Source organism: Bos indicus x Bos taurus, chromosome 21 (assembly GCF_003369695.1).
Source record: "Bos indicus x Bos taurus breed Angus x Brahman F1 hybrid chromosome 21, Bos_hybrid_MaternalHap_v2.0, whole genome shotgun sequence".
Lineage (NCBI taxonomy): Eukaryota > Metazoa > Chordata > Mammalia > Artiodactyla > Bovidae > Bos > Bos indicus x Bos taurus.
In genome coordinates this window covers 67860032-67885972 of record NC_040096.1, presented here as the reverse complement: position 1 = coordinate 67885972, position 25941 = coordinate 67860032, and the positions used below count along the sequence as shown (strand labels likewise).

At 42.7% G+C, this 25941-nt stretch overlaps 1 protein-coding gene, 1 non-coding gene and 1 pseudogene across 2 annotated transcripts; all 3 read right to left on the bottom strand.

The window, feature by feature from the left end:
- Positions 1–273: 273 nt before the first annotated feature.
- On the bottom strand, positions 274–9025 carry EIF5 (eukaryotic translation initiation factor 5). Its single transcript, XM_027522062.1, has 12 exons — positions 8935–9025; positions 8600–8800; positions 7287–7566; positions 7094–7175; positions 6518–6690; positions 6144–6255; positions 4944–5083; positions 4537–4695; positions 3895–4056; positions 3469–3633; positions 3033–3167; positions 274–2648 (listed from the first exon to the last, which is right to left on the bottom strand). Exons 3-12 carry the CDS (start codon positions 7356–7358, stop codon positions 2559–2561), a joined length of 1290 nt encoding a protein of 429 aa, XP_027377863.1. The 5' UTR covers positions 7359–7566; positions 8600–8800; positions 8935–9025; the 3' UTR covers positions 274–2558.
- LOC113880199 lies at positions 5481–5606 on the bottom strand. Its single transcript, XR_003507663.1, has one exon. It is a non-coding gene; the product is annotated as a small nucleolar RNA SNORA28 (small nucleolar RNA).
- A 14798-nt stretch (positions 9026–23823) lies between the features above and the next one.
- Positions 23824–25149, bottom strand: LOC113879844 (annotated as a pseudogene).
- Positions 25150–25941: the final 792 nt, after the last annotated feature.

Below are 25941 nucleotides of genomic sequence, written 5' to 3'. Positions count from 1 at the left end.
GGGGAGCAATCCTAACACAGCTGCACGTGGAACACACTGGATTTCAGAGACCACCACTTCTCTCAAACCTTTAGGACCCCACATAGCACCTTACAAGTTCATTAACCTCAGAGAATTTTAGAAACATTCCTTTCTTAACTAAAGAGAAATGCTATACCCAGTTATTTAACTGCATACTTGACCCAGCTAAAGTCACTCATCAACTAAGAAATCAGATGAAGGCAGATTTTTTCAGTTTCTAATCAATTTGAGATACAGATTAGGAACACAAGATCTAAGGAAAGCCATTTTAATTAGCAACATGGGTTTTCTGAGTAGGGACACAACGGCACAAAGAAACATCCAACACAAATTTGAAGCAACAGCTACCAAAAGGGAGTTCTCAATTCTCCAACTTTATAAACAAAAATTCAGATTAATATTAAAGCAGAGACAAAAATAATTTTAACATTGTTTTAATCAAATAACAGCTGTTTGAAACAGGAAATTTTAAGACAGTTGAATAGAGCAAAGTGAAAGATCACTCTACCAGGATAGCTACTATGAATAAATTCCTTACTATGTGGATTTGAATCCCATTTTAAGTTTGGCACTAGACTGAACACTGGTCTAAGCCAAAATTTTCTCTTTAGTGTTTTAGAAGCCCTGAACGTTTTCCTTCAGATTTAAGAGGGGCGGGGGAGAGGAGGAAAAAAGGGAAAAAACCCTTCTATAACAGAACCTCATTAGCTTGATAATGGGTATCCTGAATGCAACTTGGTACTCCCCAAAATTTCAGAAAATGGCAAGAAATTTAACACCTAGGTAAGATGTGAATTTACAAAAGCCTCTTATCTTTGGTGTGACAAAGCACATTCCCTCCACATAGACATATGACTCTCCTTTAATCTCAACAAAATTTAAAAAAAAAAAAAAAAAAAAAAGGCAGCTGGAGACCACTTTGTATCTCCCCAGTGAGAATGCCAGTGTTTTTCCTTAAAGTATCAAGCTAACAAGGTTTTATTATACCAGATTGTATAATTTCAATGTGAAAAAAACTTACATACATTTGTTAACATCTTGTAATCTATGAGATGGATCACAAAGAGATGAATGATGTAAGCCAGTGTTCCAAGCAAAGTTCACTCCATGCATTTGATTCCCACACTGTATGTTCTGTGTAAATTTGTACCTTCAAGACTTCTAAGATATTCTCATAAGCCCTTCTATCAAGTGAGTTTAGATCAGCAAATTGGGCAAGCAATTCCCAATGATGTTATTCCCAAATCTAAAGCCCAGGATGGGCTGGGTCAGGCCCTCGTTGCCATCACCAGTCTTCTTGGGTATCTCACTATATTCAGTATGAAATAAAAACACACCAAGTCTTACACCAAAATATAGGCTATGATTTAGAAACATGCTTTTAGCTTTTTTTCTTCTTTTAAATAACACATTTTTGGGGGGCTGTAGCAGGGAGTTTGAGACACAGTTAATACTTATTTTGGCAAGATAGCAACAAAAACCGAAAAAGCATAAGTTACGTATCCAAATGCAAAAATAAAAGAACCATAGTATCCAGGGAAAAATTCACACTAAACAAAAGATACAGTATGTCTAAGTATTCTGAAGCTGTAATTTGAATCAAGAGTAAATGCTGAGAAGTTAACGCTCAGTTTTTGCTTGAGATCAATTTCATCTTTTCCTGTTTCCCTCAAATAAAATCAGAGATTGTTAGTATTTAATCACTCCCCCAAATTTCCATTTTCTCAGTATAAAGCAACAGCTACATACACATAATAAAATGCTTTTATGTTAATGTAATAATTCCCCTGGCTCATCCAACGTGCAATGCATACGACTTCAAGACTACAATTTGGGGCAAGTATAGACTTTTAAAAAACAAACACAATTCAAGTTTCAAAACCTGCTCTTAAGTTTATAGGACACTCAGGTCATTTTCGCTTCTTGGTGAGATAAAGGTGCTGCACTGCCATTTGATCATCTGTCCACCTCGGCACGGGAAGCACACACATCATCAGATGCCAATTTCAGGGACCAGAGGTAAGACTTAAAAAGCACTATGTATTCCCTAATGACTGAGTAAGGTATTTGTAAGTTTATGTTCACATTCTGCTAAAGGACCTCATTAAAGTCTCGGCACCTAATATCTAACAGGCTCCAACAATCCTATCAGGTTAAATGATGGTACAACATTTTTCAAGGAGCCGATTATTTCAGCTTACTTAAGTCATTCAGAGTCAAAAATCTGAAGAATGACCAAAATCAAATCTTTATTTTTTAGAACTGTATAAATGTGATCCAAATGTGTCCACCACTAATTTTTCAAAAAGAAACATGCTATAAATAAGCAAACTATACCTGCTCACTGATATGTGTATGGACTCCCTAGATGTCTTGTTGGGTTTAAATACAGACCACTCACAGCAATACATTTTTAGTAGAAAAGTGTAGCATGATGTTAAGCCATTTTAGCTTTTGCACATTCATGTTGCACTTCTGGCCAATGATGCAAAAAGATTCTCAGCATTACACTGTTAAGCTGGGCTGCACCCACCCCTTTAAATGGCATCAATATCAATGTCATCATCTTTGTTGTCAGACTTTACAGCTTCAACTTTCGGTACACTGGCAGTCTTTGAATACACCACCTGGTAAAACAGAAGATTTTTCATTGTAAACTTTTATCCCTGTAAAACTGCTCATAAAAACAATAGTCAGTGGTCAACAAAGGAGAAAAACTACCTAGAAATAGCCATTTGTTCATGAAAAATTTTAAATTTATGTAAAAACTAAGTTAACACTCTGCATTTATAGACCCCTATATAACTGAGGTGAAACAAAACCCTCTGAGAACCCACACAGTATTTATTTGAAATCATGATGTCCGGGGGTAGGAGAGATTTCTAGCACCTTTTCTATTAATGTGATTCCCTTCCTAATTATGTTTAATTTGCAACTATCTAGTATTGGCATTTTATAGTTCTCAAACACTTACCACTAACATGGTATTTAACAATTTCCCCAGCGTTTACCTCAATATTCTCATCTTCATCATCATCTTCACCACCGGAAGATTCTTCCTCTGCTTCCTTCAACCATTTTATAAAAGGTTCCGCTTTGACACGAATCTCTTTGGCAAGCTCTTTTGAGACATATTTCTTAGAGGTCTAAAAAACGTTTAGTAAAATTTTTAGTTCAAACTACTTAACAGTTAACTTGAGTTATACATAATTGTCTATACCCATCCTTTGAGGAGACTGGAACACATATTAATCTCAAACTCTCAACAGATTAAACGTATTCAGCAAAGAGGAAAAGATTTTCTTTGGTCGTTACTAGAAGCTACCATGGTGGGGATCACCCTACAGATTATACCAGTCAAGCAAGTAGAGACTAGGCGTTAGAAAACTTTTTCCAAAAAAGCCCCAATCCTTCTAATCTTTTAGAGCTCATCAATATATTCCCCACCTTTTCCGACCAGCTAATGATGACCTCTTCCTCCAAAAGGTCTGCGTCATACATCTCCTTCAAGATATGTGGAATCTTGGAAATGAGCTGAGCTTGATGCATTGCTACCACACACTCCAAACCATGAAGAAGGTACCGCTGAGCTTTTTTGTTGTTGTGACAAAACTGCAAATAGATATTCTTGGCGTTAACAAGCTTTCTTAGATGTAACGGCCCTATAACAGTAAGAAGTCAATGCTTAAAGATTTCTAATTTACTTCACGTATACGGGACCACATGTAGCATTTTCCAGATACTCTCATGCTTGTTAAGGTAGGTCAGTTATTTCCATTTTTTCAGGATGACAGAATAAACGGGAGCTTAAAATGTTGTTTCCAAGGTCACACATCTGCAAATCTCACTATGAACACAGAACAATTTGCTTACTCGTAAGAAATGGCGCCTATATTTCTTAATTTGTTCTCTAATTTTCTCATTAAAAAGAACTTCAGTCAAAACAAGAGGGCCCATGGCTTTTACATCCAGTCTTTCTGCTTCAGCTACAATCTCTTTGTCAGATGAGTCAATAATACCTTCTTCTTTCTTTTTCTGCAAATAAAAGGAAGCACGTTAAAAACAAAACAAAAGAAGCAATTCAGTGAGATGGAGGGACTCTCATTCTTATCCCCAGGGACTTCCTTGGTAGCTCAGATGGTAAACAATCTGCCTGCAATGCAGGATCCTGCACATGGGTTCGATCCCTGGGTTGGGAAGATCCCCTGGAAAAGTAAACGGTTACCCACTCAGGCCTGGACAATTCCACAGAGTCTGGAAGGCTATAGTCCATGGGGTTGCAAAAGAGTTGCACACGACTGAGTGACTAAGCACAGCACCATAGTCTCTGCTCTGATGAACCTTTCCCTTACCTAACTGAAGATTCTACAACTTCTAAATAATACACACCTGCCAAAAACAGTGCCTGGAACCACCCTCAGAAATTTTTTGAACAAACAGCTTAAGGTAATAAATATCTAGCAAAAGCTCAAGGCTAGGTAGAAGCTGACTTACTGATCAACAAAATGTTTTTACCTTAACAAAATCAAACAGGATATTGACCCGCTCTTCAACAGTCCTTTCCAAATCGTCACTGAGGGTTAAAACTTTTGCATGGTCACTGATTTCATCCATTCTGCGCCTTTGAGCTTCCTCTGTTGTATCCTCCCCCCAGTCGTCATCCTCTTCTTCTTCCTGTTTTTAATAACAAAAATGCTTGGCCAAAAAGAGACCTTAAAGGTGTAAAAAAAAAAAAAAAAATCCAGATTTCTAGTGAAATTATCATTTTCTCACTAAATTTCTATTTAATCAACCAATAAGCACCTGGAACCCAATGTACTGGTGCATTGTTCACAGAAAAGCAGTTTGTTTCTGCCCACCTCAACCAAAGGTCACATTTTACACCATTTTAGTGCCCACCACCCCTCAAACCTTGCACTCACCACAGCATGAGGAGGAGGACTGATCTCATTTGGTGGTGGTGGGGGTGTCTCACTGCTGGAAACGGAGCCATTTTCCTTGTCTTTGCCCTTTCTATTTTTCTTTTCCTTTTCTTTTTTTCCTGTACTACTATCACTATTCTCTACACAGATAAAAAGGAAAGAAAGTTGAGTACCATGAGTTATATTACACCTTATTGCCACCATTAACATTTAAAACCCTCCCCTCAGAAAACCACAGAAAATGCTACCTGTAATTCTATAAGGGTTCATAAATCAAATTCATTTACTGTGTTTCATAGGTAATCGACTAAGTCTAAGAAAGAAAAGCCAGTAAATATCAAAGATGTTAGCTGTTTTAGTAAAATTAAGAGTTGGACACCACGTAGCGACTGAACAATGAAATAAAGACCACAAGGTGACACCTCAGTGGATCAAGTACTTCAAGTTAAAAGTGGGCACTCATGGCCCTCTCTTTCCACTCCTCATAAACTGATAAACAAAGGTATTCTCAACTATGCTTCAGCCAAAAACTGGAACAGTGTTTAAGTCTATATAACGGCTAGTCTCACAGAAAAGAGAACACCGGAATAGGTTAGACTTTCTTGTTATAGCAAGCTCAAATTGTGTCAGACAATTTTGGTTATCTGCCACAGAGTGTTGCTTGCATGCTCTAAAGCCACTTCGGCCTACTGAGCCAAGGCCCTCATGTACAAACGAGTATTCCAGAAGCAGTCCGTGGGGTTGCAAAGAGTCAGACTCAACTAGCGACTGAACAATTCCAGAGGTAGATCTTTTACTATGACCCCATCACAATTTGTCCAATATTTCATACATCCTAAGATGTCTTAAAAACTGAGGATATGGTTGAGTTTAATGGTAGCCTGTACTTAACCTTTAGTAGTACATACAACAGCAGGTTTATTCAACAGTTGACCTTTGAACGTAAGTTGAAACCACACAGATCCATTTACATGGAGTTTCCCCCCCCTCCAATAATTACATACCACAGTACTACACTATTCACTGTTGGTTGGTTGATCCTTGTATACACAGGGCTGACCTTATTGTTATAAGCAAACTTTCACTTGCAGGGGTGTTCAAGGGTTAACCTTATTCTATATAGTGGTAAAGACACTTCCACAGTTTTCAACAATCAGTTGCTTCACATTAAGGTTTTAGAAGTTCATCATAAGCACTTACCAGGTGGGTTTTTGAGAATGAATGTGCAGAGTTTATGATGTGTGTCAAGCATGCCTCGATAGCCACAGGCTTTACAAGAATTACCTATTGTTTGCTTCTTTGGATTGACATGCTGTCAAAAAAGAAAAAATATGTCATCCATTAACACATGATGAAAATTCAAAAACAAAGTGTGAAACTAACCATCAAAAGCCACCTAAACCCAGTTTAACATCAAAAGAATTTTTTTTAACATAAGGTCAGTATGGAAACATCAATAAAATTTGAGGTTTTGCAATTTATGTAAGTCTGCTCTGCCTTCTTGGAAACATGATTTGGTGACATCACAGAAATACAGTTTTTCTCCTATTGACAAGAACCTCAAAGGCACTCACCAGATCTGTTTCAGGATTCTCACACTCAGGACAGAGAACAAATTTTTTAATGAATCCATCCAACATGTCTTGCAGCTTATTCGCCTCATGAGATCCATTGACAATGTAACGGTCATTCTTAACATCAAACTGGGTCTGTGCTCCCAGCTCACAACCAAAATATTTGGTGGGATCTATTTGGGGGGAAAAAATTTATTACAGTTAACTAATCTTTGGATGAGTGCTGAGTCACTCAAGTCATGTCTGACTTTTTTTGACCCCATGGACTGTAGCCTACAAGAGTCCTCTGTCCATGGGATTTCCCAGGCAAGAATACTACAATGGGTTGCCATTTCCTACTCTAGAACTCTTTGGCTACTCACCCTCATTTATAGAATTATCACTCTTTTTAAATGGAAAAGATTAAAAAAGTGTTGCCCTGGTAATTTTATATACTAATGCTATCAATCAGTTTTAAATCCAAGTTTCCACTTAACTCAAAAGCTAACTCAATTCAGGCAAGATTTGCAGACCGAGAGCATCACAATTATGTCAATAAAATGCGTTCTCAGACTCCTTTTAAGAGGCATTACTTACACGTTGGAGGCCGATTAAGCGCTTTCGCTACGTCAACCATGTTGACTATAACTGTCTTGATTCCATTTCCTTTGCCCTCAACCTAAAGGAAGTAAAAATTTTAATTTTGCATTGTCCACACTGAGAGAAGCAACCTTTAACAACCCATGAAAAAAGCAGAGAACTTGCTACTAAAATGAAGATTTAGTATTACCTTGGCAATCAGACGGGGCATCTTGTAGCGATAGAACTGGTCTGACACGCTGCGGTTGACGTTGACAGACATTTTGGCTTATTAGTGACTTTATCAATAAGATGAAGAGATCTTTGATTGCAATTTTTTGGTATCCTCTGTCTGGAGAAGAAGGGATGACATAAACGACTGCAAGAGTTCTCGGTCTCTGACATGAAAAATTTTTCGCCACTGAGGCTGTAAGCTTCTTGCTTGTATGCTATGTTTCCCCAATACAGGTACCAATGGCTGCGCAACAGCTCTGAAAGAGAAAACAAACCAACCCCCACGTTTAACAACTCCTGCAACGAAATCCCTCCGTGTCCGTTCTGTATAATTACGCCTACTTCCCCTACGTTAAAAACATGAGTTTATGTACAAAGAACAGCTACTAGTCTCATGTAACTCGGGACACCTGTAGCAACAAAAAGCCTTCATTTTGACGAAGATGTGACTTTGGTCGGTGCCTGACTGAAACAAGACAAATTACGCTGCATCAGCTTTTCATCAGACCAGTCATCACGTCGACGGCTTGCTTCCGCGGGTTGGCCGTATTTTAACCGAAGGACCAACCCAGACCTACCCCGCCCCCACCAACCCAGACTGTGGTACCCACAAACTTCTCAGACACATCAACATCACTCCAGGACGGCAGGCTGTGCAGCTGTTCTTCGAGGTCGAAGCCTTTGGCAGCGAGCGCTTACTTCAGAGCCACACTTCGGTAACTACGCCTGCGGAGCATGATCTCGCCGGACTGGCGCGCGGGGAGTGTGGCCCCCTTTCCCTTCTCCACGCAAACACCCCGGCCCCCTTCGCGCCCGCCCCCAGCTGTCAGGGCTGATCCGGCGGCCCCCGCAAGGCGAGCGTGGCGCCGGCGCGACATCGCCAGCTTCCACGGCAGCTCCGCCATGTGCGCCGCCCGGGGCTCTCGCCGCGGACGCAGGGCCGCCTCTCCGCCGGGGGAAGCGAAACCGGCCGAGGGGCGCCGGCCCCGCCCCGCCCCGCCGCGGCGATGACTCATAAATGCAGCAATTAGGCCTGAGTCAGCCCCGGGCGGCGGCGGGGCCGCGCGGCGCGCTCCCGGGAGGCCGCGGCGGGGGTGGGGGAGAGCGGGGTGCGGCGAGGAGGGGACGCGGAGGCCGGCCCCGCCGCCCGCCGAACTGCGCCACACACTCACACACACGCGCGCGCTCACACACACACTCACACGCGCGCGCGCGGGTCACGCGGCGCGCCGCCATCTTGTGCGGCCGCCATCTCCCCACCGGCCCGAGCCCGCCCGCTCGCCGACTCACCGTTTTCGTCAAATAAAGACATAAACCCAACGCTGCTCGCCCGGGACTGGGATGAAGTGAGGCGCGCGAACCCGAGTCCGAGGAGCGGCGGCGGAGGCAGCGCAGCGAGCAGCGGCCGGGCCAGGCGCCGCCGAGCAGCGGGGAGGGGCTGTCCCAGCGACGTCCGGGGTCCACACCCTTCAGCGCCCGGGGCCTGGCGACCTGGTGCGGAGAGACGGCGCAGTGAGCTGCGGGCGACGGGGCGCCTTCCCCGCCAGCCAGCGGCCCGCGGGGGTCGAGGGGGCGGGGAAGACGGGGGAGGGGGCGCGGGGCTACCGCCCCTCCACCGGACTCACCTCTGGAATGTTCTCGCTCAGACTGAACAACGCCGCCGCCGCGCTCAAGCTACCCTCGGCCCCAGCGCCCGCCCCCCGCGCCAAGCCGCACAGCCCATTGGCTGGCGGTCCGCCCGAGCTCGCTCGTCATTGGCCTGCATGCCGCGTCTGTCGCGTTTTTCCCCGCCCTTTCTGCTTCCTGAGGCTCCACTCGCCGCCTCCGCCCGCCCCCAGCCCCGCGTCCCGGCTTCCTTCTCTCGCTCTCCCCTCCCCCGCTTTTCCCAGAGGCCTTTGCGGTCTCGCGAGAGTGGGCGGGCCTCGGCGGCGGAGATCTGCCGCTACACTGTGCTTTGTCGGTTTGGGCGCCGGGGAAGATGGCGGTTGGTCCTCCCCCTCCCCCGCTGGCTGCGTCGCGGCTCCCGAGGCCGCGTTTCCTCAGGTGTTCCCGAGATGGGTGTGGGAACTCTCGGGGGCTCCTCTCTGTCCCTCCTTTTCCGGGGACCCTCGTCCTCCAGTCTTAAGAAAGAAGTTGCTTTTCTTCCACAGTTCTCTAGGCCTGGGCAGAGAGCGAAGCTTGGAGGCTCTGGGTCTTTCGTCCCACGTGCCGCCTTTTATCCTCCGAAGCTCAGGTGTGCGTAGTCGCGGCGATCGTGATTCAACCGTCCGCCTCGCCCCTTCCCCGGCGCCCGGTCTGCAGGCCAAGCTTGACTGGTGTCTCTTGTCCACATGTTTTCTAAAGAGGAAAACATGAAAGTAATTCTTAACCCCTGGACCTCCTGGAAGTGATCTTGGCGGGGGGAATGTCTCCACGTTCTCGTGCTCTACCATCACTGCTCAAAATAAGCCTCACATCACCTTACCGTTCGTGGAATCATCCCCCGCAGTGTTTCCGAATTGTGACCTCCTTGCTGGGCAAAGCAGAGATCAAAGTGGGTGTACTAGTGAGGTTCCAGTTCCAGTGTATTCACTTGCAAACGATTACAGTTTACCAGGAGCTTCTCAAATTTTAGTTTTGGTGATTACAGAAACTCTCATTCTTTCAGATACTTTTATTTTGTGTAAAATTTCGGTTGCGACTGTAAAAATGCAGAGTCCACCTTTAAATGTGAAAACATACTTGATTATAATAGAGTAAGAGCCAAATAACCGGGCGGTTGGAGCAGTGTCCTGGGCAGCTGTGTGGTTTCCCGGATCTGGATGAAGTAGCAGTGTTGCTGAGGACAGGGTGAGTTGGATAAGGGGCTGACCTTTGATTTACACCATTCAAATTTGCAAGGTTAGGATTGAAAAATGTTGATTTTTAAAATCAAAGTTCAAGATTACTCTTGCAAGGTTTTATAAGCTTTATAAATCATTTAAAACCCGACAGGGTCAGTGGGAAAAATAAATAAAAGGGAGAGAATAAATAAAATGGATGATCCAGAATTGAGAGAAGTGATCTGTCCCTTGCTGCAGGGGCTTTTATTATAATCACACGGTGTATACTTTGGTACATAATTGTTAAACCAAATGCATAATGCTTTATGGATACCAGGGTTCTGGTCACACAAACTGGATAGATAAATCCAGACATGCTTCTCTGGTTCACGCTGAGGCATGACTTAGCAGTATTGAAACTTTGGAGTTTTTGCATGACTGCACACAAATGACACTATTTTAGAAACTAGTTTATGAGCATGAAACTAGTCTGAGGCTAGAGGCCTGCTTCCTTAAAGAGTTTTTTAATAACTAAATACAAAGTGATCACTTTTTTTGGATCATGTTTGATGGCCCCGTATTTTATTTCATTGAAGTTTGTACTAATTTTAATTAGTACATGTGTCATTCATTGTATCTAATCATGGACAATTTTTAAAAATCTCAAACATACCATTTGTTGAATGTTTTTCATAACCTAGAATTTTCTAAGTCCTTTGAATACACTATTTCACTTACTTCTTTGCCTCTGAGGAGTCTTTATTCCCATTTTACAAATGAGCAAACTGAAGCTTACTGGAAAAAATAAAGCAGCTTGCCCTAGATATATTAGTAAGTGGTAGAACTAGAACCAGATCTGTCTGATCCCAGGGTCTGTTCTCTTCACCATTACCCACACAGCCTCTCCAGATGAATATAAGCATTCACATGAGGGAGTGTTGTTATGCACATTTACAGGTGAGGAAAGAGACTCAGGAAGATTGTTTCCTCAAGTCACCTGTCTAGTAAATAGTGCACAGTGTTTGAACTCCAGCTTGACGCCAAGCTCATTGCACAATTCCATCTGCCACTTCTGGGTCTCCGCCTCATTTGGCTGCATTATTTCCCCCAACCAGGTGCTCACAGTTTACTAAATAGGGGTACTTAGTGCCTATGAAATCCCTGTCGAATGAGTGCCTGAGCTGTGCGTTTCAGGGAATGTCCTGGACAAACATGATTAGCTACTGAAAAGGTAAATTATTAACTTGGCCTTATGATTGCTTAGTTATTGGTGTCTGTGAGTCTGTTTGGCATGAATTAAGCAAGACCAAGTCTGTGTGCCCTGGGAACCTTGTGCTGAGCTGAGGGCCACTGAAGGGACCAAGGCATTGCCCTCTGTGTTGGGTTTCTAAGACATCCCTCTCAGCTCTCTCTACTCTCTAGCATACTTTTAAAGCTGTGCATTATTAGCTGTGACTTAAGCTCCTGTCTTCCCCCCTTGAGGATGGGCTACGGGGGGTATGCATCATTCTTTTTCTAGCACAAGTCTGTAAATGTATGCAGGCAGACATTCGAAGCTGCTGGAGGAAACGAGGTTATCTGGGGAGTACAGAGGTAGTGGAGGGCGTTGGCTGTGTTGAGGGCTAGCGTCCTGAGCCATGTTAATCTAATGCACCCATGTCAGCAAACATTCCTGGATTACTAGGCAGAGAGGATGAAGGCCCTGCCTACATCTCAGGCCCTGCCAAGGGAGACCACATGTCAACAAGTAGGGGCTAATACCTTCCTGGTGGACACCCAAGTGAAGCTTACCCCGCTCTGTGGATTCAGCGACCCTCTGGGCAGGATGTCTCCCTGCCTTTGTGACTGGCCCCACTCCCACCCCAAACCGCGCATTCACGGCACTTTATTGTAGTTGCCTGTTCACTTGGCCCTCTTCTTCCTTAGGGTAAGTAACTTGTAGACAGGACAGTTATCCTTGAGGAGAAACAAGGAATCTGAACTTTGGCTGAGGACTAGGGACCTTCAGTTGGGGAAGGGGACAGGTGCCTCTGAGGGAAAGAGGAGGTATCTAGGCCAGGTGTCAGTGGGGACTGATAATCCAACCAGAGTCTATCCTGTGTCACTCCTGGGAAGAAAAGGAAAAGTGCAAAGTGGCATCGAGTCAGTAGATGACAGGGAAATAAGGGCGATTTGGAAGGCAGGCCCTGCCCGTGGGTTGGTTGTCCCAGTCACACACAGCATCTCCGGATGGGACAGTGACCACACTGGTGGCTTCTGGTCCCCTCGGGTTCTTCAGGGAAGCAAGGTGTGTGTGTACTGAACTGGACCTTCTCCTCCGAGATTTTAGTGGCAGTGGGCACAGCATTCGCTCACGGGGTGCCCTGCAGCCGGCTCTCCTGCTGAGACTCTGGATTCCCATTCTGATTCCTGACATTTGCAAACCTCTGTGAGAGAACGTATGTTTTTTAAAAATGTTTGGTCGCACTGCGTCTTAGTTGTGGCACGTAGGATCTAGTTCCTCAACCAGCGATTGAACCTAGACCCCCTTGCATTGGGAGCGCAGAGTCTTAGCCACTAGACCACCAGAGAAGTTCCAGTGAGAACATGTTCCCATTGCTGCCACACACTGCCTCTCTAGCTGGGAGTCACGTTGGGAACAGTTTATCCACGAGCCAGCCAATGAGCCCCCTGATTGCTCTCAGGTTGTGGCCTAGGCCTTGGATTCAAGCCCTAGACCCACGCCCAGGGAAGCACATTCTTCGCTGAGTAAGCTGCCACTTGGAGTAGGCTTGACACTTAGGACTAGTTTTTGAGAGCAAACGTCTGTGATTACCTTCTGGGTTCTGTATTTCTTGAAGGATTCCTATGTTACTTATCTGTGCATGGCCTGTTTTCCTTAAGACAGTGGTTCCCAAGTAGGGGTGAGCTTTAGAATTCCTGGGAGAGCTCAGAAAAACACAGATCCCTGGGCCTTCCTCAGACTGGGATTCAGTAGGTGTGGGTGGGCCCGGAGTTTAGATTTCTACCAGATTTCCAGGTGCTGTGGGAGCTGCTGGCCTCCGGAAACGTTGCCTTAGAGCCACAGGACCATGTGACTTTGGAGTCTGGGTCCCTCTTTTCCCCCACACCAGAGTCCCAGTAGCTTTCTTCTGAGATAGTCCATGTGCCCTGATTCAGGCAGTCTGTCTGTGAATCAAAATAAGTAAAGAACAAAACTGATGCCCCATGACTGCGTTGCAGCAGTGCTCACCTGGCCTAATGGCGGAGTTATGAGACTGGCTGTCCAGAGACTTTGCCTTATTCTGACCGCACCCACTAGAGTTAGGCTAACAGTTCTGATGAGGCTGTATTGCTGCTGAAGCCCTATCGCCTGCTTTCTCTCGTTGGGATCCTGACACCTCAGGGAGGTGGCAAGTATGCACGGTACCCCCTCCTCGTGAACGAGAGAGGGTTTACCTCGTTCTTGGGATCAGGTGTTCTGACTCCCAGCTTTAGGGCTTTTCCCATGTGGTAGGGACTACTTACCCTGCTTGGCGTGTCCAGATTCATGCAGTTGGCTTCTCCTTTAGTCGGATTCCGGTGGCTCTAGTGCTGTGTTCTTTAGAGGAGGTGGGATCTATGAGCTGATAACGTTTTCTTTATGCCACTCATTTTTCTTTATTTTTTGTTTTACTATATGGAAAATTTTAATCCTGTTCAGTAAAAGTCACCGTACACAAAATGAACGAAGAAAAACAATGGACTTTTGCAGATTTTAATACGTGCACACGCAGACAAAAGAGCTAGGAAGGGACTAATATTCAAAACATAACAAAGAATCTTCTACAAATCAATAAAAAACCCAAACAACCAAATTGAAAAGTGAACTCGAGAATACCAACAGCAGATTCACAGAAGAAGAACTCTAAATGGTTGATAAAACTAGAAAATAAACATCCCGCCTTACTAGAGCCGAGCACCCACTCTGCCCACCTGTCAGCAGAAGTTAAAGTCTGCTTCGTCAGGTGTTGACCAGATCTTGGAAAAGCGCGAACTACTCTTTTTCAGGGAAGCATTTTTATTAATACATCTTGGAGATGGTATTGATTGTCTCTGACTACAGCTTGAAAAGTGCAAATGACTATAAACCATCAATAGTTGTATAAATTTAATGAACAACATTGGAGATTATTCTGGCAATGACTACTGCAATTCAAAAATTCCACTTCTAGGTATGTATTCTAGAAATATAAGGCAAATGTTCATTGCATCATTGTTTCTAAAATTAAAAATGTTCTAAAATATCCATCAATACAGAATAGGATAATTAAGTTGAGGTATATGTATGTAATAAAGTACTACATGGCAGTTAATTTACATAATAGGAATATGCCTAAATTTCTCAAAAAGTATAGAATAAAAAAATGCAAGTTATTATATATGCAAAACATTATATGATAAATATATAATGTCTAAATATAACAGGTATGTAAACGTAACATCTATGATTGTGGTAGCCCTTGAGATTAAGAAAAAAAGATAACTTACATACTAAAGAAAGATTCAACTGAATCTGTATTGTCTGTGTTTCATGAGTAATGGAAAAGATCTGGAACAAAGACTACAGGCTATTGAAATGCGTTAGTTCTATATGGGGATACATTGATGTTTAATGTATCATTCTCTGTAGTTTTCAATATTTTAAAAATGTTTGATTCTATTGTGCAAGTACTTGTTAGGTACCAGTTGCATACTCAGTACACTGCTAAGCAAAAAATAAAAAGAGAAAAGGTAGTGATAAAAGAAATTTTCACGTATTGAGGTATGGGAAGTCATTCTGGCTTATACACGTTAACTTTGAGTTTTACACTGACTAGAATAGCCTTTATGTGGCCTATCAAACATATATACATTGTACATCTGCTTTAATTATTAAAGAAAAGGGCATACTGACCAGAAATAAAGAATGTCCTTGTTAAAAATAAAGATTAAATGCCTCCCTTTCGGGGACATCCTCCTTTGATAATCAGACTCCTTCCCCAGGTGCCAAGGCCACACTGACTCGCTGGGTATGTACCAATTTGATTTTTGAAACCTTGAGGGATTATATTCTTGTGTGATGTTCTTTACTCTGACCAGACATAAAACTGTGCTGAAAACCATGTTTCTCCTGAGCAGCTTCTCAAGAGTAATCAGAGTTTGGCTCAAACAAAACACTTATCTCTACCTATTATAAGTTGTTTATTGATTGTTTTTGTCAAAGTTACTTGGCATAGTTGGCAGGATATCAGAAAAACCCACATAATGTCACCCAGACTCTGCTTTGGACCAGCAGTTGGTACCAAGCCTGGGCCTCTTGCACCCCTGCTGCTTCTCAGTACCCTTCAGGCGATTCTGTACATTGTTCCTGATATCTGGGTTTCCTTGTATTTTTTTTTTTTTTTTTGCTCATGCCATGCAGCATGCACGTGTCCAACTCTTGGTGACCCCATGGACTATAGCCTGCCAGGCTCCTCTGTCCATGGAATTTTCCAGGCAAGAATACTGGAGAGAGTGGCCATTTCCTACTCCAGGGGATTTTCCTGCATTTCAACCTGTATCTCTTGTGTCTCCTGCAATGTCAGGGAGGTTCTTTACCACTGAGCCACTTGGAAGCCCTTAAGACTTGCACTTTATAACAAAATGAATCTAAACAAAAGGGGGAGTACTTCCTTGGTGGTCCAGTGGCTAAGACTCTCTGCTCCCAATGCAGTGGGCCCGGGTTTGATCCTTGGTCAGGGAACTAGATCTCACATGCTGCAACCAACACCTGGAGCAACCAAATAAATAGGTCAATAAGTATTTTTAAAAAGGGGGGAAAATGTGTTTCTAAAGCTTATCAGCACCCGGGCAGGCAGTCATCCATTGGAACTCTGGCTGGCTTCTTCAATTTGTACGGAAAGAATACTTATAAGTACTTTCCTAACCCTAAATAGCCAGGATAAAGCTTTTTTGACATTCCAAAACTGATTTCTGCATGCACAACTAAAGAAAGCTGGCTTGATAAACATCTTTTCAAAATTCTGACCCTGAGAGAACAGAAGTGCTCCCAGGAGAAAACAAAATTGTAACTCTTATCATGTCCTTGAAATACAAACAGCAGCATTGCCTGAGACTACAGCCTTAGCTCAATGAGTAGAACCTAAAACCAAAGGGGGAGAAAAGCGAGGGAGGCTTTTTCTCTTTTTAAAAAATTAATTAATTTTTGGCTGCGTTGGGTCTTCTTTGCTGTGTGTGCGCTTTCTCTACTTGTGCCTGGGGCTACGCTTCACGGCAACGTGTGGGCTCCTCACTGTGGTGGTTCCTTGCTGCAGAGCACAGGCTCTCAGGTGCGTGGGCTCAGCAGTTGTGGTGCATGGGCTTAGTTGCCCTGCGGCACGTGGAGTCTTCCCAGATCAGGGATTGGACCTGTGTCCCCTGCATTCCCACCAGGAAAGTCCTGAAGAACTTTTAAAATTCAAGTAAGAAAACTGTGAGATCTCTGTGTCTATCTAGATGTATGTATGTCTGTGTGTATGTTATGAATGTGATATGTTTCTACCTCTGGACAATATTATCAATATGAATTTGTAAAAGAGCTTTATTTGATTGACTTAAAAGTGACCTCTTACATTGTGCTTAGTTGCTCTGTTGTGTCCAGCTCTCTGCGACCTCATGGGTTGTATGTAGCCCGCCAGGCTCCTCTGTCCATGGTCTTCTCCAGGCAAGAATACAGGAGTGAGTTGCCATTCCCTTCTCCAGGGGATCTTCCCGACCCAGGGATCAAACCTGGATCTCCTTCATTGCAGGCAGATTCTTTGCCATCTGAGCCACCAGGGAAGCCCAAGCTCTTACATTATTCAGCCATAAAAAAAAGTAAATCATGCCATTTGCAGCAACATGGGTGGGCCTAGAGATTAGTATATTAAGTGAAATAAGTCAGATAAAGACAAATATCATATGATGTCACTTATGTGGAATCCAGAAAAAACAACACAAATGAACTTATTTACAGAACTGAAACAGTTTCATAGACATCAAAAACAAACTTTGGTACCAAAAGGGAAACGGGGGAGGGATAAATTAGGAGTTTGGGATTAGCAGACATACTGCTGTATATAAAACAGATAAGCAACAAGGTCCTATTGTATAGCACATAAAACTATATTCAATATTTTGTAATAAACCATAATGGAAAATAATCTGAAAAGAATATACACTGTATCTATAGCTATATACCTATATCTCTCTCTATATGTATGTATCTATCTTTGAATCACTTTCCTGTATACCAGAAACTAACACAGTATTATAAATCTATAATACTTCAATTTTTAAAAAGTAAGTATTTCTAAATGTAACATATGGAGAAGGCAATGGCAACCCACTCCAGTACTTCTGCCTGGAAAAATCCCATGGATGGAGGAGCCTGGTGGCCTGTAGTCCATGGGGTTGCTAAGAGTCGGACACGACTGAGCGACTTCGCTTTCACTTTTCACTTTCATGCATTGGAGAAGGAAATGGCAACCCACTCCAGTGTTCTTGCTTGGAGAATCCCAGGGACGGTGGAGCCTGGTGGGCTGCCATCTGTGGGGTCGCACAGAGTCGGACACAACTGAATCAACTTAGCAGCAGCAGCAGCAGCAGCAGCAGCAGCAAACGTAACATAAAAGTAATCCAAATGCTTAAAGGATCATGTGATCCAGGATTAATCAAGATTAATCTTTAATAAATGGAAACAAGTTTAAGTTGTGGGTTTGATTAATGCAGACATGTCTTTAGGGTCATCAGCATTAAGTATGATAACTTTTATTGTACGCCTGGAGGAGGGCACAGCAACCCACTCCAGTATTCTTGCCTGGCAAATCCCATGGCCAGAGGAGCCTGGCAGGCTACAGTCCATAGGGTCTCAAAGATTCACATATGACTAAAGCGACTTGGCACAAGTTTGCTGAAAGTCAATAAGTTCATGTTATCTATGTCACAAAATTTCTCAGCAAGAAAATTAACTTGGTGTGATGATATTTTCACAAGTAATGAAGTAGAGATAAATGAGATAAAAGTTTTAGGTGAACTCTTAAAGAATGATTATGTTTTATGGGATGTCTAAATGTAGTTCCTCCAGATTTTTGGTAATTTAAAACTCCAGAGTTTTGTTAAATTAGGATAGATGATGGGAATTTTTTTTTGATATCTAGATCATTTCCAATTAAGATAAAAGTACCAAAACCTTCATTGGTAAACATGTCTACATTTACCTACTTTGTTGTCTTACAAGAGAAAAAAACTAAAGATATTCAGGTTTATTAGACACGTCTCACACCACATAAAAGAGAAATTATGCTATGAGGAAAAGGTATGTTTTTAAAGGTTATGGAGTATATTCTTAGGTTTGCTAATCAGGAAATACTGGTATGACAGAGTCAATTACTTGCTTCCTGATTTTCACTAAAGTTTTTTAAGGTTTAAAAATTATAATCTATGTAAGTAAAGATACTAAAATAATAAAGTAAGCATTTCAGTTATAAAAAAGTAGTCTATCTAATGTTGACAGAAAATATAAAAAATGAAATATCTTTGTTTAGGAGAAAAAAAAGGAGTATAATTTTGTCATAGAATGAGTTGTTTCTGGGTGGAAAAAAAGGACAAATAAATAATGAATACAAGCAGTGATGTAAGGTTATAGAAAAGAAAACTTGAGAATTTTGTATGTGGTCATAATTGATTAAAATTAGATTGCATTTAATTAGGTAAATAAAACGTGTTATTAAAGGTAAGCTGAAGCAAGACTGCATTTGGTTTTCTCTCTGCTGAGAGAACAAAATTCTCTTGCAGTGCCACTCTTGATAACAGATGGTGTGAATTTCCTTGCCTTTATATGATCTGTACTTGCTTTTGAAATCTTTTGTCACTTTGGTTAAGTAAATAAGTATTGTTTCACAGTAGCCTATGATCCTATTTGACCAAGTGTTTTGAAGCTTTCTGATATTTTTGACAAACGTCTAGAATATCAAATTCTCATTAAAGTTCTTTTGACCTCCAGCTAACTTTGAGGTGCTTCATAGGGCCCCTGAGTCATCTCAGAAAAATATTAACCTAACTAAGCTTATTTGGTAGATTAAATTATGTAGGAAGCACTGTCAAATAAGACGTACCATTAAGCCTTCTTTATGTTATGTCTATGTAAGTATATGTATTATATGTATTTTAGAAATTACATGAAATTCCTGGAAATCATAGATGTTCTGACATAAAATGCTATCTGTCATCAAAATTGAGGCTCCCATTAAAGAACTGAACCCGAGTATTTGGGAAATGCCCTCGCTGACTTTCATGCCAAGGCAATGACGACTGACCATAGAGATGATGGCACATGTAGATAAAGTCCATCCTGCTTCTACAGAACATTAACCCCTCATTGTCAAACTTCTGCCATCCTGAGGTCCTTAGGACAGTCTGCTCCTAAATCAGAAAAATTAGATGGTAACGATAGCTGTGAGTTGAGCAGCTGGGGCTTCAGGAAACCCAAGATGCCTGCTTGGCTCCTCCTGACTCCCTGGCAAACACTGCTTTTCATTTGGGGGGTTAAAGCCTTCCTTTGCTGCAAGGCTAATGCCCTCACAGAGACAAATAAGCTGATAGAAATTGTGTTTTCCACTTAGGGTTATGCTTTCCACAATCTCCAGTGATCAAGGCACCCACTTTATTGGGCAAATCATACTAATCTTAACAAAAACCTCACGAACTTCTTAAAATTATCGCTGTGACTGTGCTCCTCAGTTATCAGGCAAAGTCAAAACAGTAATGGAGAAACTGGACTCAAGTAGAACAAAAATTAATTACCTTGGATTAAATGAACTGATAAATATGAAATATAAATAAAATTTGTGTGACTTTTTGTCTGAAATATTACTAAATTTTAATCTTCCAGATAAGGGGATCTTTTGCTTTAAGCTAATTATGACTTACAGCAATTTGGTAAATTGCACATTTGTAAACAGATTAGAGGGTTTCCCAGGTAGCTTAGTGGTAAAGAATCTGCCTGAAATGCAGGAGACACAGGTTCGATCCCTGGGTTGGGAAGATTCACTGGAGAAGGAAATGGCAACCCACTCCAGTATTCTTGCCTGGAAAATCCCATGGACAGAGGAGACTGGTGGTCTACAGCCCATGGGGTAGCAAAAGAATCAGACATGATTTAGTGACTAAACAAACACACAGACTGGAAGCATTTATCTTTTCTCTCTACCTGTTGTTTCATTGCTAAGTCATGCACTAGACTTGGTCTGTAGAAAGGACTGCTGATTAAACAACCATGACTGCATTCTGTTTGCTGTGTGCTAAGTCACTCAGTTGTGTCTGACTCTTTGCGATTCTATGGACTCTAGCCCGCCAGGCTCCTCTGTCCATGGGATTCTTCAGGCAAGAATACTGGAGTGGGTTGCCGTGTCCTCAACCAGATCTTCCTGACCCAGGGATCGAACCCAAGTCTCTTGTGTCTCCTGCATTGGTGGGTGGGTTCTCTACCATTAGCACCATCTAGAAAGACTGACTATGTTCTATTGATGGATTATCTTCTTGCTAGGAATGACTTACAAGAAACTCCCATTGACAATGCTGGTCTGATTTGGTTTACTGATGGGTCCTGCTTAAAAGATGAACAAGAATATTCAGTTCAGTTCAGTCGCTCAATCGTGTCTGACTCTTTGCGACCCCATGAATCCTAGCACGCCAGGCCTCCCTGTCCATCACCAACTCCCGGAGTTCACTCAGACTCACGTCCATCGAGTCAGTGATGCCATCCAGCCATCTCATCCTCTGTCGTCCCCTTCTCCTCCTGCCCCCAATCCCTCCCAGCATCAGAGTCTTTTTCAATGAGTCAACTCTTCGCATGAGGTGGCCAAAGTACTGGAGTTTCAGCTTCAGCATCATTCCTTCCAAAGAAATCCCAGGGCTGATCTCCTTCAGAATGGACTGGTTGGATCTCCTTGCAGGCCAAGGGACTCTCAGGAGTGTTCTCCAGCACCACGAGAATATCACCAAGCTGTAAATATAGTAACGTCCAACGTGCACATAATTGAAAACTCTTGTTTACCGGAACTGCTTTAATTCAAGCTTGTCAACTAGCTAAAGACCAGATAGCAACTATTTATACTGATAATTCTTATACATTTGGAGTGGCCCGTGACTTTGGGATATTATGGCAACAATGAGGTTTTTTTACCTCTTCGGGACAACCTACCAAAAAAAAAAATGGTAAACGAGGGCTACCTTGGTGGCTCAGTGGTAAAGAGTCTGTCCACCAGTGCAGGGGACGTTGTTTGATCCCTGATCTGGGAAGATCCCACTTGGCGTGGGGCAGCTAAGCCTGTGCACCACAACTGTGAGCCTGAGAGCCGCATCTGCTGAGCCCACGTGCCACAGCCATGAAGCCTGCACGCCCTAGAGCCCGTGCTCGGCAACAAGAAAAGCCACCACAACGAGAAGCCCTTGCACTGCTGCTAGAGAGTAGCCCCCACTCTCCACTAGAGAAAAGCCTACGCAGCAAGGAAGCCCCAACAGAGCCATAAATCAATGATAATGGGAAACGGCTTGCAAAGTTATTAAATGCTATACAATTACCAAAAGAGTTACCACCTATTAAAGCCCCAGGACATTTGAAATCGAAGGCTATGGAAACTAAAGGAAATCAGCTTGCTGGTACGGCCACCGACAGCAAGCAGCTCTAAATAATCGTTCTGTCCAGCGTTGAGAATGTCCACCGCTCTCTGTCAACCCTGCTCACTCAGTGAAGGATTTCCTTCTGCAAGCTCAAGAAACTGCCACTGAAGAACAGATGTGGTAATAAAAAAGGAGAAATTTTTAACCCTGTCACACAAATATGGTTTGGACCTGAGAGGAAACCTGTTGTGCCTGCTGGAGCCCAATTGCCATGGCTCCAATATATACATTCTTTTACTCACTGGGTGCCTAAGAAAATGATTCTGTGGGGAAAAGAATGTTTAGGAGCTTTTTCCCCACAACTGGTTCATAGTGTATACGCTTGCTGTAATGTACATCCTATGTATAATCCAGGAAAGTCACTCTGTGGGTCACAGGCCCACTTTCCCCTTCCTAAGGGACCCTTTGACGTATGGCAGTTGGATTTTGTCCAGCTGCCACCATCTCAAAGAAATAAATATATGTTCATAATGATCTTCATGTTTTCACACTGGCTTGACACTTTTCCATGCAAGAGAGCAATGGCTTTAACAGTAGGTAAATTGCTATTCAATTCAGTTCAGTTTAGTCGCTCAGTTGTGTCTGACTCTGCGACCCCATGGACTGCAGCACGCCAGGCCTCCCTGTCACCAACTCTTGGAGGAGTTTACCCAAACTCATGTCCATTGAGTCGGTGATGCTATCCAACAATCTCATCCTCTGTCATCTCCTTCTCCTCCCATCTTCAGTCTTTCCCAGCATCAGGGTCTTTTCAAATGAGTCAGCTCTTCCCATCAGGTGGCCAAAGTACTGGAGTTTCAGCTTCAACATCAGTCCTTCCAATGAACACTCAGGACTGATCTCCTTTAGGATGGACTAGTTGGATCACCTTGCAGTCCGAGGGACTCTCAAGAGTCTTCTCCAGCACCACAGTTCAAAAGCATCAGTTCTTCAGTGCTCAGTTTTCTTTATAGTCCAGCTCTCACATCCATACATGATTACTGGAAAAACCACAGCCTTGACTAGACAGACCTTTGTTGGCAAAGTAATGTCTCTGCTTTTTAATATGCTGTCATAGGAAAGATAATAATTCCTGTCTGGGGAAGTCCTTCTGAATTACACAGTGATTGGGAAACACATTTTACTGCACAAATAATTAAATCTAATGTGACATTTCCAATTACGTGGCCTTTTCACTGTGCACATCTTCAGCATCGGTAGAAAGGACTAGTGGCACCATCAAGTTGCAACTGGCAAAACTTTCAGAAACAGTTCTTTCACGGCCAAAAACTCTTCTCCTAGAGCCTCTTGGCCTTAGACCTATGCCTTTTGGTGAGCACGAGCCATGTCCTTTTGAAAGAATTAACAGGATGGCCTGTGATTAGATGAGGGAATATATGGACCAACCTCAGTCCAAGGGGATATATTACATTATTGTCAGGGCCTTATTAAAACACATAAGGAAAATGAAAAATTAGTAGCTAGCCCCTTTCACTGTGAGCTCTTGGAAGATGAAATCCTTAAAGATCATGGATTATAATCTGGAGGTTTTATTTATTGGAAAAGACATAAAAGATTTGTTGCAGCAACATCAGAAAGGATCTTATCAGTTACTATTTACTAATCCATGTGTTGCCAAACTATTAATAGAAGGCATAGACTCGTGGATTCACATCTCTTATTTTTCCTTTAGAATTATTTTATTAAATCATAAATGTACAACAGCTTCTTTACACATGCACTTACATTTTTTTAAAGGAAAAACGTTATGTTTTATTACACCATGATCCTGGCTAATAGCTTTTCAAAACTTTGAGAAAAATCTTAAAAAAGGTTTCACATGTCACCTGAAACTTACAAATTTAACATTATCAAAGAAGGAATGCTTCTACACTCATACAAAGACCACTAGAAAGAAACAACAATTAAACAGCTAAGACACTGTCTCAAAGGCATTTTTTTTTTTTTTACAATCCTTCCTCCACAGTAAGGTAATGTTATTAAATAAGCCAATCCATTCACAAAATGGCTCTCTGCATCTGCTCTGGTGTCTTCTGCCATATCACTGCATATTTATGCATGACTGAGATAAGATTTTCCTTAACATTGTTATTTCGATAACCTGAAGCTGTTCTGTTACCTCTGGGCTCTCATCCTCTCCTATTTATACAGTGAAGCCCATGGCAAATAGGAAGCAGCTCAGTATCTGCTTCTCCCTCCGTAACCCCCACTTCCTCCACTGCCTCCTGGACCATGGCTTCCTCCACCATATGGTCTCCCAATGTTCCTGCTACCACCAAAATTTCCACTCTTCATTGGACCATAGTTAGAAGGTTGTTGGTTATAATTTGCAAAATCATTGTAATTTCCACTCCCATAATTTCCTCCTCCATAGTTGTCACAACCACCTCTGTAGCCCCCAGCCTGGTTGCCATATCCAAGTCCTCCACCACCTTATCCTCCTCCATAACCAGGGCCGCCTCCAAAATTGCCACCTCCAGGTCCCCCTCCATACCAATTATAGCCATCCCCAAATCCACAGCCACTTCCATATCCATCAGATCCCCCTCTAAAGTTACTTCCTGGTCCTGGTCCAAAATTTCCACCACCACCACGAGAATCTCCAAAACCAAAGTTGCCTCCTCTTCCACTTCTAGAACTTTGGACTTCCTGCATTTCTTGTCTAGACAAAGCCTTTCTTTTCTGCATTATAACCATTGATAGTATTTTTGCAACACAATCTTATCCACAGGATCATGGTCATCAAAAGTAAGCCTCTTTTCTTTCCAGACTGCCTGTCAGTAATTATCTCAATGGTATCAATTTTTCCATATTCCTCAAAGTAATCTCTAAGATGATGTTCCTCAGTATCTTCCTTAATTCCACCAACAAACAGCTTCTTCACACTTACATGAGCCCCTGGCTTTCCAGATTCCTGTCTTGCAACAGCACGTTTTAGCTCAACCACTCTCCCGTCAACTGAATGACTTCTTGCGGCCATGGCTGAATCCACTTCAGCCATGGAAGAAAAAGTCACAAAACCAAATCCTCTTGATTTTTGCTTGCAGGATCCCTCATTACCACACAATCTGTAAGTTTTCCCCATTGCTCGTAGTAGTTCCTCAAACTTTCTTCTGTAGTTTCAAAGCTCAAGCCACCAATAAAGAGTTTACAGAACTGGTGCTTTTCTCTCTCCATCGCGGACTCAGTCGCTTCATCCGGATTTCCCGCAGCCGAGCGAGATGAGAGATCTCCGCGGACGAACACGAACCGGACTTGCCCTGGCGCTGTAGCGAGAACTGCCGCCGCTCAAAACAACACCGCTGGAGCACCTCCACTCCAGACCCGGCGCCGCTGCTACTGCCCACATCTAATTTTAAAAACCTCCTCTAAAAGAGAGCCCTCCTAAACTGTTGGTGGGATTGTAAGTTGGTGCAACTGCTATCAAAAATAGTATGAATTTTCCTTAAAAACCTAAAAACAGAGTTGCTGTATGATCCAGCAATTCCATTCCTGGGTGTATATCTGGACAAAACTCTATTTCAAAAAGACACATGCACCCCTATTTACAATAGCCAAGACGTGGAAGCAACCTAAATATCTATCAACAGATGAATGGATAAGGAAGATACTATATATATATATACATATATATACTGTTACTTCAGTCGTGTCTGACTGTTTGGACCCTATGGAACATGGCCCTCCAGGCTCCTCTGTCTATGGGATTCTCCAGGCAAGAATTCTGGAGTGGGTAGCCAGTCCTTCTTCAGGGGATCTTCCGACTCAGGGATTGACCCCAGGTCTCCAGCATCAAAAGCAGATTCTTTACTGTCTGAGCCATTAGGGAAGCCTAACATTATATATATATCCATATGTATACTATTACATAATATATCCATATGTATAATATTATTCAGTCATAAAAAATAATGAAATAATGGCATTTGCAGCAATGTGGACGGACCTAGAGATAATTAATTAAATGAAGCAAATCAGAAAGAGAAAGACAAATATATGGTATCACTTATACATGGAATTAAACTATGGTACAAACGAACTGACTTACAGAAACGGAAACAGACTCACAGACGCAGAGGAAACACGCATGGTTGCCAAGGAGGATGCGGAGTTGGGGAGGGATGAACTGGG